General features: G+C 45.5%; 1 protein-coding gene across 1 annotated transcript in view; it reads left to right on the top strand.

Moving 5' to 3' along the window:
- Positions 1–16,234, top strand: part of LOC139272756 (sorting nexin-5-like) — an 80,168-nt gene that overhangs the window by 35,160 nt on the left and 28,774 nt on the right. Inside the window, exons 7-10 of the mRNA XM_070888868.1 lie at positions 9,067–9,162; positions 11,902–12,007; positions 12,155–12,230; positions 14,071–14,110. Of these exons, the coding sequence (XP_070744969.1) occupies positions 9,067–9,162; positions 11,902–12,007; positions 12,155–12,230; positions 14,071–14,110 (318 nt within the window). The remainder of the gene's footprint in view (positions 1–9,066; positions 9,163–11,901; positions 12,008–12,154; positions 12,231–14,070; positions 14,111–16,234) is intronic.

Raw genomic sequence — 16,234 nt, 5'->3', positions numbered from 1 at the left:
AATAAAGCCAGTGCTTGCTTTGCCGTTTCCTACTCGTTTATCTCTCCTTGCCTTCGAATGAGGTTAAAAATTCGATGAGCCAAGTTTCATATTGCAAACTTACTCAATCTGAAGGTAATGAAGAGGCTTTAATTTAAACCTGGCATGTTTTTGACCAGTGTGCCGGATTGCTCCTTTTAAACGTTCTTGCTCAATGTGGTCCTTTCCACTTCCTAGCTGCTCCATTAATATCCCTCCTATTCACGGATGTCCCCCTCTCCTCATACAATCTCTGAATAATACAGCACGGAAAGAGGCCGATTGTACCTGTCTTTGAAAGAGCTTTCCAGTTAGTCCCACTCCCCGCTCTTTCTCCATAATGCTGCATATCTTTCTTTTTCAAGTATTTATCCAATTCTTTGTTGAAAGTTACTATTGAATCTGCTTCCACGCACTTTTAGGTCGTGCGTTCCAGATCATCATAACTCACTGCGTTTATATAAAAACATTCTCCTCATCTACCCTCCCGGTTCCTTTTCCAATTGTCTATTCGAAGTCTGTGTTGTGAAAAGTGATATTTTTTGTTGATGCATGTGTAGCTTTTGTTGGGACAGGAGAAGAAACAACATTTAAATCTGCCCACCAGTACAAACTGGCTAGCTCCACTGATGGAGCTAATCCAGCTGATGATCTGGAGTGAAGGGGAACTGGATTACTGCACGAACTAGTGTAAAACTTGAAGTTCTGTGCTTTTCGAGAGGACACTGGACTGTGCATGCAAGCTCCCATCTGTTGGAGTACTTGCGCACGCATCATTTCCTTCACATCACTGTTGCCTTCAGCTGCCTCGGCCCGTAGGTCTGGGATTCTCTCTCTGCTCCCCACTCTCTTTTTTTTTTAAGACGCTCCTTAAAACTCTCTCCTTGAGCAAGCTTTTGGTTACCTCTGCTAATATCTTCCTATATGGCTCAGTGCCAACTGTTTGATAACGCTCCTGTGAAGCGCCTTGGGATGTTTTACTCCGTTAAAGGCACCATATAAATGCAAGTTCTTGTGCGTGGAATTAATGATGGTGTCAAGTCGGGGTGGAGTGGCCCAGGGGCAGCACGGGCCAGCCCACATTGCGATATGTGTGCGCACTAGGTCCGTGCAGCAGAGCTGGTTTCCAGTCGTCTCGGGTAATCCTTGCCATTGGACCAAGACCTGGCTCTTTCAAGCCCGTGTGGTGGCTGGTATGCAACGGTCACCCCACGTTTTTAAAAAAAAAATAAATAAAAATCCACGCAGACACATCTTCCACCCTTCAGGATGTAGTTCGTGTCCTTCATTGAAACACCTGTGAACGTGTCCTTTTTTGGCGTGGAAGCAAGTCATCCTCATTTCGAGGGACCGCCTATGATGACGACTACCTGTGATTGGTCAACACTGAGTGCCAGGCTGCGGTTAAGTGATCCATCCACTCCCAGAAAGGGCCATGGCTTTGGGTGGCTGAGGATGGGGAGAGAGAAACCTGTCAAAAGGCCGATAAGCTAATCCTTGAATTGTTCCACCTCGTCCACCGCCTGCACGCAACGCCAATGAAAGAGCAAGGACCCTCCTCCCAATCCCCTGGCATTCTTCCTCCGCAGCTGGCCCGCTTAAAGAAGTGTGTTAAGAGTTTTGCGTTTGACTTGCATGCCAGGGGAGAACCTCGGTCTGACTGGATAGTTGAGACTAGGATCTTAATGTGTGGTCTATCTCTACGCACCTGTCTGAGACTAGCCTTTATAATCTATCAGACGGGTATCCTCGGCGCTGGGAGGCGAGGAAACATTTATTTGAAGCTTAACCGTAATGAGTGACATTGATGTGGTCGAGTCCTCTGTTGCTGAGCCAATCGCAAAGTAAAGGAGAAGATTGAGAAGCTAGCTAATAATTAAGGCAAAATTAATGAGCAATTACTCTTCACTTGCTGAATCAGCGCCAACTTGGCACAGTGAGTGCAGCTCAGTGAAAGCTGATCGTTTAGCACCACTGCACAGCAAGTGATTGCAACTGTTTAATCCAACAATCAAATGGTATCCGCAAGAGCTTTACACTTGGTGCCAAGAATAGGGTATTACAGCATTTTTTAAATGCTGTTCTCCGGATGTGTGCGATGGCAGCAAGACTAACGTTTACCCATCCCTCATCACTCCTTCAGAAGGTGCTGATGGGTCACCTCCTTCAGCAGTTATATTTTTTTTAGTAACCCAGTGGATCATTGGGTCCCTTTCGGAGAGAAAAAAAACTTGCATTTATATAGCGCCTTTCGCCACCACTGGACGTCTGAAAGCGCTTTAGAGCCAATGAAGTACTTTTAGGGTGTAGTCACTGTTGTAATGTGGGAGAAAAACCAAGCATCATCCATGCAGTGTGGGACAGGGTGTGAGCCAGACCAGGGGTGGGTGGTGAGTCCCATTCCTATGGCTCTGTGGTAGCCGTTTTGCCTCCGAGTCAGACGGTTGCACATAATGCAGGCTGACACTTCAGTAGAGCACTGAGGGAATGCAGCACTGTCTGGGGTGCTGTCTTTCAATTTGAGGCGTTCAACCCGTCTGCTCTTTTCGGTGCATGTAAAAGATCCATCAGGATTATTCTAAGAAGGGCAGGGGAGTTCTCCCGTGGTGTCCAGGCCAATATTTATCCCTCAACCAACATCACTAAAAACAGATTATCTGGTCATTATCTCATTGCTGTTTTGTGGGAGCTTGCTGTGCGCAAATTGGCTGCCGTGTTTCCCACATTACAACAGTGACTACACTCCAAAATTACCTCATTGGTTGAAAAGTGCTTTGGGACGTCCTGAGAGCATGAAAGGCGCTATAGAAATGCAAGTTCTTTCTTTCCCTGATGGATATTTGGGGTCCGACAATACGACAACGTTCCTGGTGCAAACCCATAATTACTGACTTCAGTTTCATAACTTGACTACTGCGAGGTTTGAACTCTTGACCTCTGGGTCACTGGTCCAGGACCATAACCACGACACCACTTGTTACGAGTGGGCTTTTTTTTAAAAACATATCTGCTTGAAACAAAACAATTTAGGAAGGGTGGAGAAAACCAGGGAAATAGAGGGGGAAAAATGTCTGAGATTTGCAGGCAACGTTCCCTGTTTAAAAACAAAATGTTTGCACGCGTGGCCCATTGAAATTTTCGCGCATGCACAGCTATTCCGATTGAAAAGCCAGCGAGGAAGCCCCAAACCACCACACCACCACACTGCCACACAACGTGAACATTGGTCCCAAGATCAGGCTTTTAGAAAGCATTTGACAGAGTGCCACATAATAGACTTGTTGGCAAAATGAAAAAAGCTTGGTATTGAAGGGACAGGGGCAGTATGAATGCAAAATTGGTTAAGGGACAGGAAACAGTGTTGAACGGTTGTTTTTCAGACTGGAAGGAGTGGTGTTCCTCAGAGCTCAGTATTAGGACCACTTTTTTTTAATGTAAATTAATGACCTGGACTTGGTTGTATTGGGCTCAATTTTCCCCAGCGATTTGTGTTTTTTTTTGGCCCGCTTTTTTTTTGGCCTAAGTTTCCCCAATCTTTGTGTGCCAGCGTAACTCAGTTACAATTTTTTAGGTTAGTTTTTTTTTTTTGCGTCCTAGGGTGCGTAACCTGATGGCCAAGGCAGTTTTTCGCATTTATGGAAGTTTGGCCAATTTAAATTTCTCCTCGGACGGCGTATGTGACCACTCCCGAAAAACCTTCTGGGCGCTTAAGAGAAACCAGCGCACATTAAAAAAATCGGTGCAGAAAGACGCCATTGTTTTTAGACAAAGTTTTGGAGTGGGGTTAAGAACACGCACATATCCATAACCAAGCTTAAATTTTTAAAACTTAACGCAGAAAATGGAAGTTTAATGGAATTCTTTAAGTTTTTAACTTTTTAAAAACTGCACCACCACCACCACCACTGAACGTCTCCAAACCGGGCTCGAGGGTCGGAGCGTCAGCAAGCAGAATTCTTCTCTCCCCCGGACATGGGCTCAGGGCTCGGCTTGAAAAGAAGCCCGGGGGGTGGGGGCTGTGGAAGATGAACGGAAGACATGAGAAGCCTACACCATGCTTCAAATGAAGCCCGGGGGGCAGGGGGAGGTTCCTAATCATTGTGCTTGCTCAGACCTGGGTGTGGTCGATACTAGGGTATCGACCTTGGGGAGTAGAACAGAGAACCTTGTCCTGCTTGCCATGTTAAGCTTTTTGCAAAGGTACAATTTAATCATGGGAGCAATACTGACACTGCCATACCTTGTGCAAGCCTTCTGCAGCTCTGATTTTTTTTCCAATGAGAATTGAAGTTCTCATGTACAACTGGATCTTTAACAATGGGCGAATGACTGGGAGTGTACTGGGCATGCTCGTCCATAGCAATCACGTCAAAAACCTCCTTTTTTTTTTTTCCCCTGCGCATGCGCAGAAGAGCATTGTTTTTTCGGTGCAGATATTTGGCCACAGGACAGGCTGCGCGGCACCAGTTCAAAAAATAGAACGGGGAAACTTGCTACTTTTATTTTTTTTGGAGTAATTGGGGCCAAGAAAAACAGGTGTAACTCTGGCAGTACGCCAAAAAACGGCATTGGGGAAAATGGAGCCCAATTATTATTTCAAAGTTTGCAGATGACATGAAACTCTGAAATGTAAGCAACAGTGAGGAGGATAGTAACCGTCTTCAGAAGGAGTTAGACTGGTAAAATGGGCAGGCATATGGCAGATAAAATTTAAAGCACAGAAATGTGATGCATTTTGATAGGAAGAATGAGGAGAGACAATATAAACAAAATGGTACAATGTTTAAAGGGGGGCAGGAACAGACATCTAGGGGATTAGGTACACTTTTTTTGAAGAGGGCAGGGCAAATTACATAACATAAGAAATAGGAGCAGGAGTAGGCCATACGGCCCCTCGAGCCTGCTCCGCCATTCAATATCATGGCTGATCCGATCATGGACTCAGCTCCACTCCCCTGCTGCTCCTCATAACCCCTTATCCCCTTATCGTTTAAGAATCTGTCTATCTCTGACTTAAATTTATTCAATGTCCCAGCTTCCATAGCTCTGAGGCAGCGAATTCCATAGATTTACAATCCTCAGGAAATTCCTCCTCATCTTGATTTTAAATGGGCGACCCCTTATTCTATCATGCCCTCTAGTTCTAGTCTCCCCCATCAGTGGAAACATCCTCTCTGCATCAACCTTGTCAAGCCCCCTCATAATCTTAATACGTTTTGGTAAGATCACCTCTCATTCTTCTGAATTCCAGTGAGTAGAGGCCCAACCTCCTCAACCTTTCCTCATAAGTCAACCTCCTCATCTCCGGAATCAATCTAGTGGACCTTCTCTGAACTGCCTCCAAAGCAAGTATATCCTTTCGTAAATATGGTAACCAAAACTGCACGCAGTATTCCAGGTGTGGCCTCACCAATACCCTGAATAGCTGTAGCAAGACTTCCCTGCTTTTATACTCCATCCCCTTTACAATAAAAGCCAAGATTCCATTGGCCTTCCTGATCACTTGCTGTACCTGCATACTAACCTTTTGTGTTTCATGCACAAGTACCCCCAGGTCCCACTGTACTGCAGCACTTTGCAATCTTTCTCCATTTAAATAATAACCTGCTCTTTGATTTTTTTTTTTCTGCCAAAGTGCATCACCTTACCCTTTCCAACATTTATACTCCATCTGCCAGATTTTTGCCCACTCACCTAGCCTGTCTCTGTCCTTTTGCAGATTTTTTGTGTCCTCCTCACACAGTGCTTTTCCTCCCATCTTTGCATCATCAGCAAACTTGGCTACGTTACACTCTGTCCCTTCCTGAAAGTCGTTAATATCGATTGTAAATAGTTGGAGTCCCAGCACTGATCACTGCGGCACCCCACTAGTTACTGATTGCCAACCTGAGAATGAACCATTTATCCCGACTCTCTGTTTTCTGTTAGCCAATCCACTATCCATGCTAATATATTACCCCCAAACCTGTGAACTTTTATCTTGTGCAGTAACCTTTTATGTGGCACCTTGTCAAATGCCTTCTGGAAATCCAAATACACCACATCCACCGGTTCCCCTTTATCCACCCTGTTCGTTACCTCCTCAAAGAACTCTAGCAAATTTGTCAAACATGACTTCCCCTTCATAAATCCATGCTGACTCTGCCTGACCGAATTTTGCTTTTCCAAATGTCCTGCTACTGCTTCTTTAATAATGGGCTCCAACATTTTCCCAACCACAGATGTTATGCTAACTGGTCTATGGTTTCCTGCTTTTTGTCTGCCTCCTTTTTTAAATAGGGGTGTTACATTTGCAGTTTTCCAATCTGCTGGGACTTTCCCAGAATCCAGGGAATTTTGGTAAATTACAAACAATGCATCCACTATCCCTGCTGCTACTTCTCAAGACCCTAGGATGCAAGCCATCGGGTCCAGGGGATTTATCCGTATTTAGTCCCATTATCTTACTGAGTACCACCTCCTTAGTGATTGTATTAAGTTCCGCCCCCCTATAGCCCCTTAACTGTCCACTGTCGGAATATTGTTAGTGTCCTCTACCGTAAAGACTGATACAAAATATTTGTTCAGAGTTTCTGCCATCTCCATGTTTCCCATTACTAATTCCCTGGTCTCGTCCTCTAAGGGATCAACATTTACTCTAGCCACTTTTTTTTTCCCTTTTTATATACCTATAGAAACTCTTGCTATCTGTTTTTATATTTTGTGCTAGTTTACTTTCATAGTCTATCTTCCCTTTCTTAATCATTTTTTTAGTTAGTCTTTGCTGGCTTTTAAAAGCTTCCCAATCTTCTGTCTTCTCTCTAGTTTTGGCCACTTTGTATCACCTTGTTTTTAATTGGATACCATCCTTTATTTCTTTAGTTAGCCACAGATGGCTATCTTTTCTCTTACACCCTTTCCTCCTCACTGGAATATATTTTTCTTGAGAGTTATGAAATATCTCCTTAAATGTACACCACTGTTCATCAACCGTCCTACACTTTAATCTATTATCTCAGTCCACTTTAGCCAACTCTGCCCTCATACCTTCATAGTCTCCTTTATTTAAGCTTAGTACGCTGGTTAGAGATCCAACTTTCTCATCCTCCATCTGAATTTGAAATTCAACCATGCTATGATCACTCATTCCGAGGGGATCCTTTACTAGGAGATTGTTTATTAATCCTGTCTCATTACACAGGACCAGATCTAAGATAGCCTGCTCCCTTGGTTGGTTCCATTACATACTGGTCCAGGAACCTGTCCCTTATGCACTCTGAATTCTTCCTCCGGGCTACCCAGACCAATTTGATTTGTCCAATCAATATGGAGGTTAAAATCACCCATGATTATTGCTGTTCCCTTTTTACAAGCCCCCACTATTTCCTGGTCTATGCTGCGACAAACAGAGTTGCTACTGTTAGAAGGTCTTATAGACTGCGCCCACCAGTGACTTTTTCCCCTTATTGTTCCTTCTCTCCACCCAAACTGTTTCAACATCCTGATCATTTGAGCCAATATCGTTTCTCTCTGTTGCAGTGATTCCATCCTTTATCAACAGAGCTATCCCACCTCCTTTTCCTTTCTGTCTGTCCTTCCGGATTGTCAAATACCCCTGAATGTTTAATGCCCAGTCCTGGTCACCTTGCAACCACGTCTCTGTTATGGCCATCAGATCATACCATTTGTATCTATTTGTGTCGGCAACTCATCTATTTTGTTACGAATGCTACGTGCATTTAGACATAGTGCCTTTAAATTTGTGTGTTTTTACTGTTTTTGTCACCCTTTTTTTTTCCTGCTTGTTTCCCCTCTCCTTCAAACTTTTTTTTTTGAGAAGGCTGTTGAAGCATATGGGATCCTTGGCTTTATAAATAGAGGCATAGAGCACAAAAACAAGGAAGTTATGCTATATCTTTATAAATCACTGGTTAAACCTCAGCAGGAGTAGTGTGTCCAATTCTGGCCACTCCTTCTTTTAGGAAGGATGTGAAGACCTTGGAGAGGGTGCAGAGGAGATTTACTAGAATGGTACCAGGGATCAGTTACATAGAGAAGCTGGGGTTATTCTCCCGAGTGCAGCGAAGGTTAATGGTCGATAAACCGAAGACGAAGATTTAAGGTGATTGGTAAAAGAACCAGAGGGATGATGAGGAAACTACACACCGTGTGTTATGATCTGGAATGCACGGCCTGAAAGGGCGGTGGGAGTAGATTCGAGAGTAACTTTCAAAAGAGAATTGGATAAATACTTGAAGGGAAAACATTTTATCGGGGCTATGGGGAAAGTGCAGGGAGTGGGACTAATTGGAGAGCTCTTTCAAAGAGCAGGCAGCAGAACGATGGGCCGAATGGCCTCTTTCTGTGCTGTATCATTCTATGAAACTATGGTTGATGCTTTTACTGTTGCTTTCGTGTGGAAAATCATAGAATAATTACAGCACAGAAGGGGGCCACCCAGCCCATCATGTTGTGCCGGCCCTTTGAAAGAGCAATCCAATTAGTCTCCCTCTACCTGTTCTCTTCCCATAGCACTGCAAATTTTTCCTTTTCTGGTATGCATTCAATTCCCTTTTGAAATAACTTGTCCGAGACACGTCCATTTAAAAATGCACTTCAGCACTGGAGTGCACTCCTGCATTAAAGAACTCTAAGTTGAAGGCAGCGTCACTGCCCGTTTATACATTCATGAGTTCGAGCTTTGGGCCTCCCGTTTCTAAGCACAGATATCCTGGCATAAAAGGACACCAGTAATGCCCGGCTCTCCCGGAAGCCAATGACTTCAACTTCCATCATTGGGGGGGGGGGGGGGGGAAAAACAGTAGCGCTCTCGCAAGGAACTCTGCAAAAAGTGGGGGAAATCTCAATCCGCTAGCATGGCAGCCTGACTTAAAGGGGCCAATGTTTCCAAGCACAGGGTCTAACTGAGCAGCGACTGCCTTCTGAGTAGCCTTTAGGAACCGGAGTCAGCCATTCAACCCCTCGAGCCTGTTCTGCCATTCAGCCAGATCCTGGCTGGTCTGTACTTGGTTCAACTGACTGACTGACTATCCTCTGTTTGTTTTTCAGCTAAGTGTCCGAAGGAAGAACACGAAGGAGATGTTTGGCGGGTTTTTGAAGAGCATGATGAAGAGCGCTGATGAAGTGCTCATCTCTGGGGCCAAGGTAATTTAGTCCTTTACATTTTTTTAAAAAATCTCTGGTAAATTGGGCACTAAACACCACATAGATTATGTGCAGTGGTGGAATATTGGAAGTGTTTCAGAGACCTGGGATGGGGGGGTGGGGGGGTTTGTCCTATGGGGAGAGATTGAGTAGATTGGGCCTATATTCTCTCGAATTTAGAAGAATGAGAGGTGATCTCATTGAAACATACAACATTCTCGCAGGGAGGATGTTTCCCCCTGGCTGGGGAGTCCAGAACCAGGGGCCACAGTCTCAGAATCAGGTGTCGGCCATTTAGGACTGAGATGAGGAGAAATGTCTTCACTCTGAGGTTGGTCAATATCTGGAATTCTCTACCCAAGAGGGCTGTGGAGGCTCAGTCCTTGAGTATATTCAAGATGGTGATCGATAAATTTTTGGATAATATGGGGATAGTGCAGTAAAGTGGAGTTGAGGTAGAAGATCAGCCATGATCTTATTGAATGGAGGAGCAGGTTCGAGGGGCCGAATGGCCTACTCCTGCTCCTAATTCTTATGTTCATATGTTGCCCTTGAGAAAGTCCAGTTGCATTGATGTCAAAGGTCGTTGTATCTGGCACCACATGGTCCATGGGTATCACTAAACCTTAATCTTCAGGTCCGAGCGTCTGGAGCCACGGGGCAAAGAGCAGAATGGATAACAAGCTGGCTACAGAACACAAAATACAGAGTAAGGATTGAGGGTAGCTATTCACACTGTCAAAAGGTGGAAATTGGTGTTCCACAAGGATCGGTGCTGGAGCCATTATTGTATCGCAATTTACATAAACAATTTGGACTCTGGAATCTGAAATAAAATGTCAAAATTTGCAGATGAATTGTGGAGTATAGTTAATACTGAGGGGAAACTGCACCAAGAAGGCACCAGAATGGGTGTGTAATTGGCCAATGAATGTAGAGGAGTGTGAGGTGGTGCATTTTGGGAGGAAGAACAAGGAGACCACATACTCTAAATGGTGTCTAAATAGAGGAGCAAAAGGATCTAAGGTTGCAGACACGTCGCTAAATGCAGCGACCTGGGTTAATAACACCATTTCAATCATTTTTTTTTTAAAAAGCGAGCAAAATATTTCTAGAGGGATAGAGCTGAAAAGCAAAGACATGCTAAACTTGTATGGAACCTTGGTTAGACCACACTTGGAGTACTGTGTACAATTATGGCCTCTCATGAAAAGGATATCAAGGCACTGGAGAAGGTGGAAAATCGATTTACCAGGATGATACCAGAATAGAGAGGTTATACTTATCAGGAAAGGATGAACAGGCTCACTTTCTCTCAAAGGCAAGGCTGAGGGGTGACCTGATAGAAGTCTTCAAAATTATGAAGGGGTTTGATGGGGCAGATGTCGGCGAGACCAAAACTCGGGGCCGTAAATACAAGATCGTTACCAATAAATCTTAAAAGGAATTCAGGAGAAACTTCTTTACCCAGAGAGAGGCGAGTGTGGCATTTACTACCACAGGGAGTAGTTGAGACAAATAGCACCGATGCATTTAAGGGTAAACTACATAAACACGCGAGGGAGAAAGGAATGGAAGGATATGGTGATGCGGTGAGATGAAAAGGGGAGGGAGGAGGCTGGTGTGGAACATAAACACCAGCACGGAGCGGTTGGGCTGAATGGCCTGTTTCTGCGCTATAAATGCAATGTAATTTAATCTTGCTTTCGGCTGGGTCGTGATTTGCAGTGATTTGGCGATGAGACTGTGCCAGAGCTGCCTGACACTGGACATCTATGGCAGACTGATGTCCAGTTTGGTTTCTAATGAAGCCCAGTTTCCCAGATCAGCTCTCTGCTTACTGCCTGCATTCCAGGCTGCTAGTTCAGATGTGCGCTGGTTTGGATATGGGTCATGTGAACAGGAGGAGGCCATTCAGTCCCTTGAGCCTGTTCTGCATTCCGTTAGATAATGGCTGATCTGTATCTTCACTCTTGTTACCTACCTTGGTGCCATATCCCTTCATATCTGCGCTCCTCCAATTTGTGCCCTCCTGAGCATTCCTCATTACAATCGCTCAACCATCGGTGGCCATGCCTTCTGTTGCCTCGGCCCCAAGCTCTGGAATTCCTTCTCGACCTCTCTTTCCTCCTTCAAGACGCTCCTTATAACCTACCTCTTTTTGACTAATATTTTGGTCACCTGCCCTAATTTCTACTTGTGTGACTCGGTGCTATTTTTTTGTCTTGCAACACTCCTGTGAAGCACCTTGGGACATTTCACTATGTTGCTGAGACCCTTGTCTAACAAAAGTCGTTTCAATCAAGTTTTGAAATATTAATTGACCTAACCTCAACAACATTTTGGGGAGAGAATTCCAGATTTACTCTACTGTTTCTGAAGAAATGCTTCCCGACATCACCCCTGAATGGCCTAGCTCCAATTTTGACGTCAAAATCTAGTGCCTTAAATATAAGGTGGTCCCGAATTAATCCAACAAGGAATTTCTGAGAAACTCTGATCAGAATGCGGAACACGTTACCACACGGAGCCATTGAGGCGAATGGCATCCTGCATTTAAAGGGGAAAACGAGACACGTACATGAGGGAGAAAGAAATGGAAGGCTATGGGGCTAGGGTGAGATGTAACAAGGTGGGAGGAGGCTTATGGGAGCATAAAACCGACCTGTTGGGCGAATGCCCTGAAACTGTGCTGTACATTCTTTGTATATTTTAAAAAAAACCTCCTTTCTTGTGCAGGATGTTGATGAATTCTTTGAACACGAGAAGACATTCCTTATAGAATATGGCACCAAAATTAAAGACTCTGCAACAAAAGCGGAAAAAATGACTCGAACTCACAAAAGTATGTGCGGATTGGCCTGAGGCACTCGCTGTATAAAGAACTAACGGTGGCTTTTTATATATTTTTTAAAAAGAATTGTAAGTACAAATTTTTGAGCTGACTGCCAAACCTCCTTGTTTTGATGGGCGCCGTCTCTCTTATTTCCAGATGTTTCCGACGATTACATTCATTTATCCACTTCCTTGAATGAGCTTGGGATGGAGGAGTGCGCTCCGCTGAAGAAGTGAGTCCTTGCATCATTGTCTGCGCGGTAACACCCCGCCCGGGGTTGAGCCCTCTGCGTCACGTGTCCCGACGTTGTGGAATTCCCGCAGCGCGTGTGTACAACAACTTTAATAATATAATTCTCTGGTTGTGGGCGCTGCCGACGAGGCCGATGTTTGTTGCCCGTTCCGAGTTGCCCTTCAGGGCGTGATGGTGAGCCTTGAACCGCTGCGCTCTGTCCGTGTGGTGAAGGTGCTCCCACACTGCTGTTGGGGAGGGAGTTCCAGGACTTTGAGCCAGTGATGGTGAAGCAATGGCGATTTATAGAAAGAAAGGCTTGCATTTATATAGCGCCTTTCACGACCACCGGGCGTCTCGAAGCAGTTTACAACTAATTAAGTACTTTTGGAGTGTAGTCACTGTTGTAATGTGGGGAAAAGGTGGCAGCCAATTTGCACACAGCAAGCTCCCACAAACAGCAATGTTATAATGACCAGATAATCTGTTTTTGTGTTATGTTGATTGAGGGATAAATATTGGCCAGGACACCGGGGATAACTTCCCCCCCCCGCTCTTCGAAATAGTGCCGTGGGATCTTTTACGGCCACTTGAGAGAGCAGAAGGAGTCTCAGTTTAACAGCACCTCTGACGGTGCAGCACTCCCTCAGCACTGCATTGGAGTGTCAGCCTAGATTTATTTATTTTTTTGTGCTCAACTCCCTGGAGTGAATTGAACCCACAACCTTCTGACTCCGAGGAAAAAGTGATACCCACGTAGCCAGGGGCTGATACTGTCCAAGTCTGGATAGCACGGGACTTGGGAGCACGTTGACCACCTGGGTGTTGGAGGCTTGGGAGGTGCTGTCGAAGAAGCTTCGGTGAGTTGCTACAGTGCATCCTGTAGATAGTACGCACTGCAGCCATGGTATACTGGTGATGGAGGAGGTGGGTGTGCAAGGTGGTGGATGGGCTGTCAATCAAGCGGACTGCTTGGCCCTAACTAAAACTTGCACTTTATATACAGGTTGAGCATCCAAAATCCCAAACCCTCGGGACAGAGGCCATTCCGGATTCCGTGTTTTTCCAGATTTTCAGTTTTGTTTTCTGACTTCTCGAATCCGGAAACACCTGAGCCTAGGTTCGGGTATTTTCGAATTTCGGAACATTAGAAAGCCCGTTGCGGGGGTGGGGGGGGGGAGGAGAAGAGAGAATTCCCGCAGAAGAACTGTTTGGACTGTCCAGCCCCGCCAAGGAGGTCATCGTCGAGCGAGGGGGCCCCACCAAGGTGGTGTTCGGGCAGGCTGGCGAGCAGGCCCGGAGGTCAGGCAGCGGCGAGGCCCCGAGGTTGGCGGGGTTGTCCGGTCCGGAGTCCGGAACGTTTTATGGATTCATGACGACCCTGCCGTGGATCGTCCCGGAGTCCGGAACTCCAGATTTTTGGATGCTGCACCGATATCTTTTTTTTCAAAAGTGCCTTTTGTGCGACGGGACATCTGGAGGAGCTGCAGAGGCCGGGGGACCTGAGCGGGGAAGAGTGAGCGAGGTTAAGAGGAGGTGTCCCAAATAAATGCATGATGAGGGGTGAGCTGGAGGGTTGAGCATGGCCATTGCAGAGAGCAGGGTGTGGGGGTTGAAAGCTGTGCCCCGATGGTGGGAGGAAGGAGGGGGGAGCGGGGAGATGAGGACACGCTTGGCCAGAGTTGGAAGGATAGAGTCTGCAGTACAGCCGAACCCCCATTTAGTTTCTATGTTTGTCCCCAATACTGCGTCCAGCCCCTGTTCCAAACAAAATCCAGGTTAGGGAAGAGAAGAAGAATGTGTAGTTCTTGAAGATGTGTGACTACTTTTTCTTTTTCCAGCTACTACATCAAACTTTCCGAGATGTTTGAAAAGCTTAGGGTAAGTGTGGATTATTTTACTGCTAAATGAAAAATCCTGGAATGCAGGAAAGTCCTTTTTCAATCAAAGCCAAATTATATCCCGCTATCGGCGAAGATTCATTCAGTGTTGTTCATCTTTGTTAAACATAGAAACATAGAAAATAGGTGCAGGAGTAGGCCATTCGGCCCTTCGAGCCTGCACTGCCATTCAATGAGTTCATTGCTGAACATGCAACTTCAGTACCCCATTCCTGCTTTCTCGCCATACCCCTTGATCCCCGAGTAGTAAGGACTACATCGAACTCCTTTTTGAATATATTTAGTGAATTGGCCTCAACAACTTTCTGTAGTAGAGAATTCCACAGGTTCACCACTCTCTGGGTGAAGAAGTTTCTCCTCATCTCGGTCCTAAATGGCTTACCCCTTATCCTTAGACTGTGACCCCTGGTTCTGGACTTCCCCAACATTAATAACATAAGAACAACAAGATCACGGCTGATCTGGCCGTGGACTCAGCTCCACTTACCCGCCCGCTCCCCAAAACCCTTAATTCCCTTATTGGTTAAAAATCTATCTGAATATATTCAAATCACAGATAATGAGCTAGCCTCAACTGCTTCCTTGGGCAGAGAATTCCACAGATTCACAACCCTCTGGGAGAAGAAATTCCTTCTCAACTCGGTTTTAAATTGGCTCCCCCTTATTTTGAGGCTGTGCCCCCTAGTTCTAGTCTCCCCGACCAGTGGAAACAACCTCTTTGCCTCTATCTTGTCTATCCCTTTCATGATTTTAAATGTTTCTATAAGATCACCCCTCATCCTTCTGAACTCCAAAGAGTAAAGACTCAGTCTACTCAATCTATCATCATAAGGTAACCCCTTATTTATTAAGAACAGATGGAGGCCGTTCAGCCTCTCAAGCCTGTCCCACCATTCAATTAGCTCACGGATGGTCTGTATCTCGATCCCATTTACTGCCCTGGCTCCATATCTATTGATGCCCTTATCTATCTGTCCGTCTACTATATATTGGTACCTTGGATGAAGTCTCCCTCCAGCATCTTGTATGTTTGCTCGGAGCCGATGGAAGTGGGCTGGATGGTGAATCGAAATTGGGCTCACGCATTCATGTCTTTCGCGATCGAGTAACTCCTTCCAGCTAGATCATTTGATACTTGTTTGAATGAAAATCTTACTAAAATTCACCAGGACGCACGCGGAGATTTATATTTAATCTGAACTTGCACATGTGTGATGCCCTTGGGCCGCGTTTTGCTGCAGTAGCTTTTGATTCTCTCAACTAGACCGTTCCATTTAAGTGGGACAGTTTCCTGACCGATGGTTTGAGAGGGTTCATTCTCTGGCTAGCTTACTCCTGTCCCCTTTGCAAGTCAGTGGGCAGTTGCTGCAATGAGGGGGTGTGAGGTGACCTAAAAGAGCCGGAGATACTGAGGTCCTGGAAGGAGAGAGTCAGTTCGCTATCTTCCCCCGCCCCCTTCGCAAGTCAACAAGTAGGAATATCTGAGGGAGCTTCATGGCATCTGGTGAGGGACGCCCAAGGAAATTATTCCCCACAATATGGAAGAGATTGTTGGAAAGTAGATTGCATTTTAAGCTGAAAAGTTTATTACTCCCTGTTACCGTGTGGCTGGTATTGGGAAGGACTGTTGAGGGAATATAAACATGGTCAATGTAGTCTCCGGGACTAGTTTCTATCTCCTGAGGGGACCTGAAGAATTATCCAGATGATTTTTTTTCCCCCTTTAATTATCCTTGCTTTTCAATTGGTTTGTTTTGCCTCTCCCGGGAAGTTACGTCGGCTGCTGGTGGGTAGTGGGGTATCTGTCACGATGCTTCAGGAGTCACGACTCTGTGGGGCAGGCCCCATGGGCTTTTCCTGCCCCTCGTTTTTTTTGTCATTTGAAAGAAAAAGCTTTGGTGTTTCCCGATGGGAAGAAAAACTGAGGAAAAATGCAAAGCAATTGGCCAGAGCCATGGGAGATGGGCCGAGATCGTTCGGAACTTTGATCAGCTGGCTTGAACGCGTGTGGTATTTATCGCACCGTTTTGATCCGGATGCTGTCGAAGCAGGAATTTGGGAGGGAAGGGAAGAAGAGAGTGGAAACCTTAATTTGATGTCCCTC

Source organism: Pristiophorus japonicus, chromosome 9 (genome assembly GCF_044704955.1).
Source record: "Pristiophorus japonicus isolate sPriJap1 chromosome 9, sPriJap1.hap1, whole genome shotgun sequence".
NCBI classification, from domain to species: domain Eukaryota; kingdom Metazoa; phylum Chordata; class Chondrichthyes; family Pristiophoridae; genus Pristiophorus; species Pristiophorus japonicus.
Note: the sequence above shows the minus strand (reverse complement) of the source record. Positions and strands in the feature narration are given on the sequence as shown.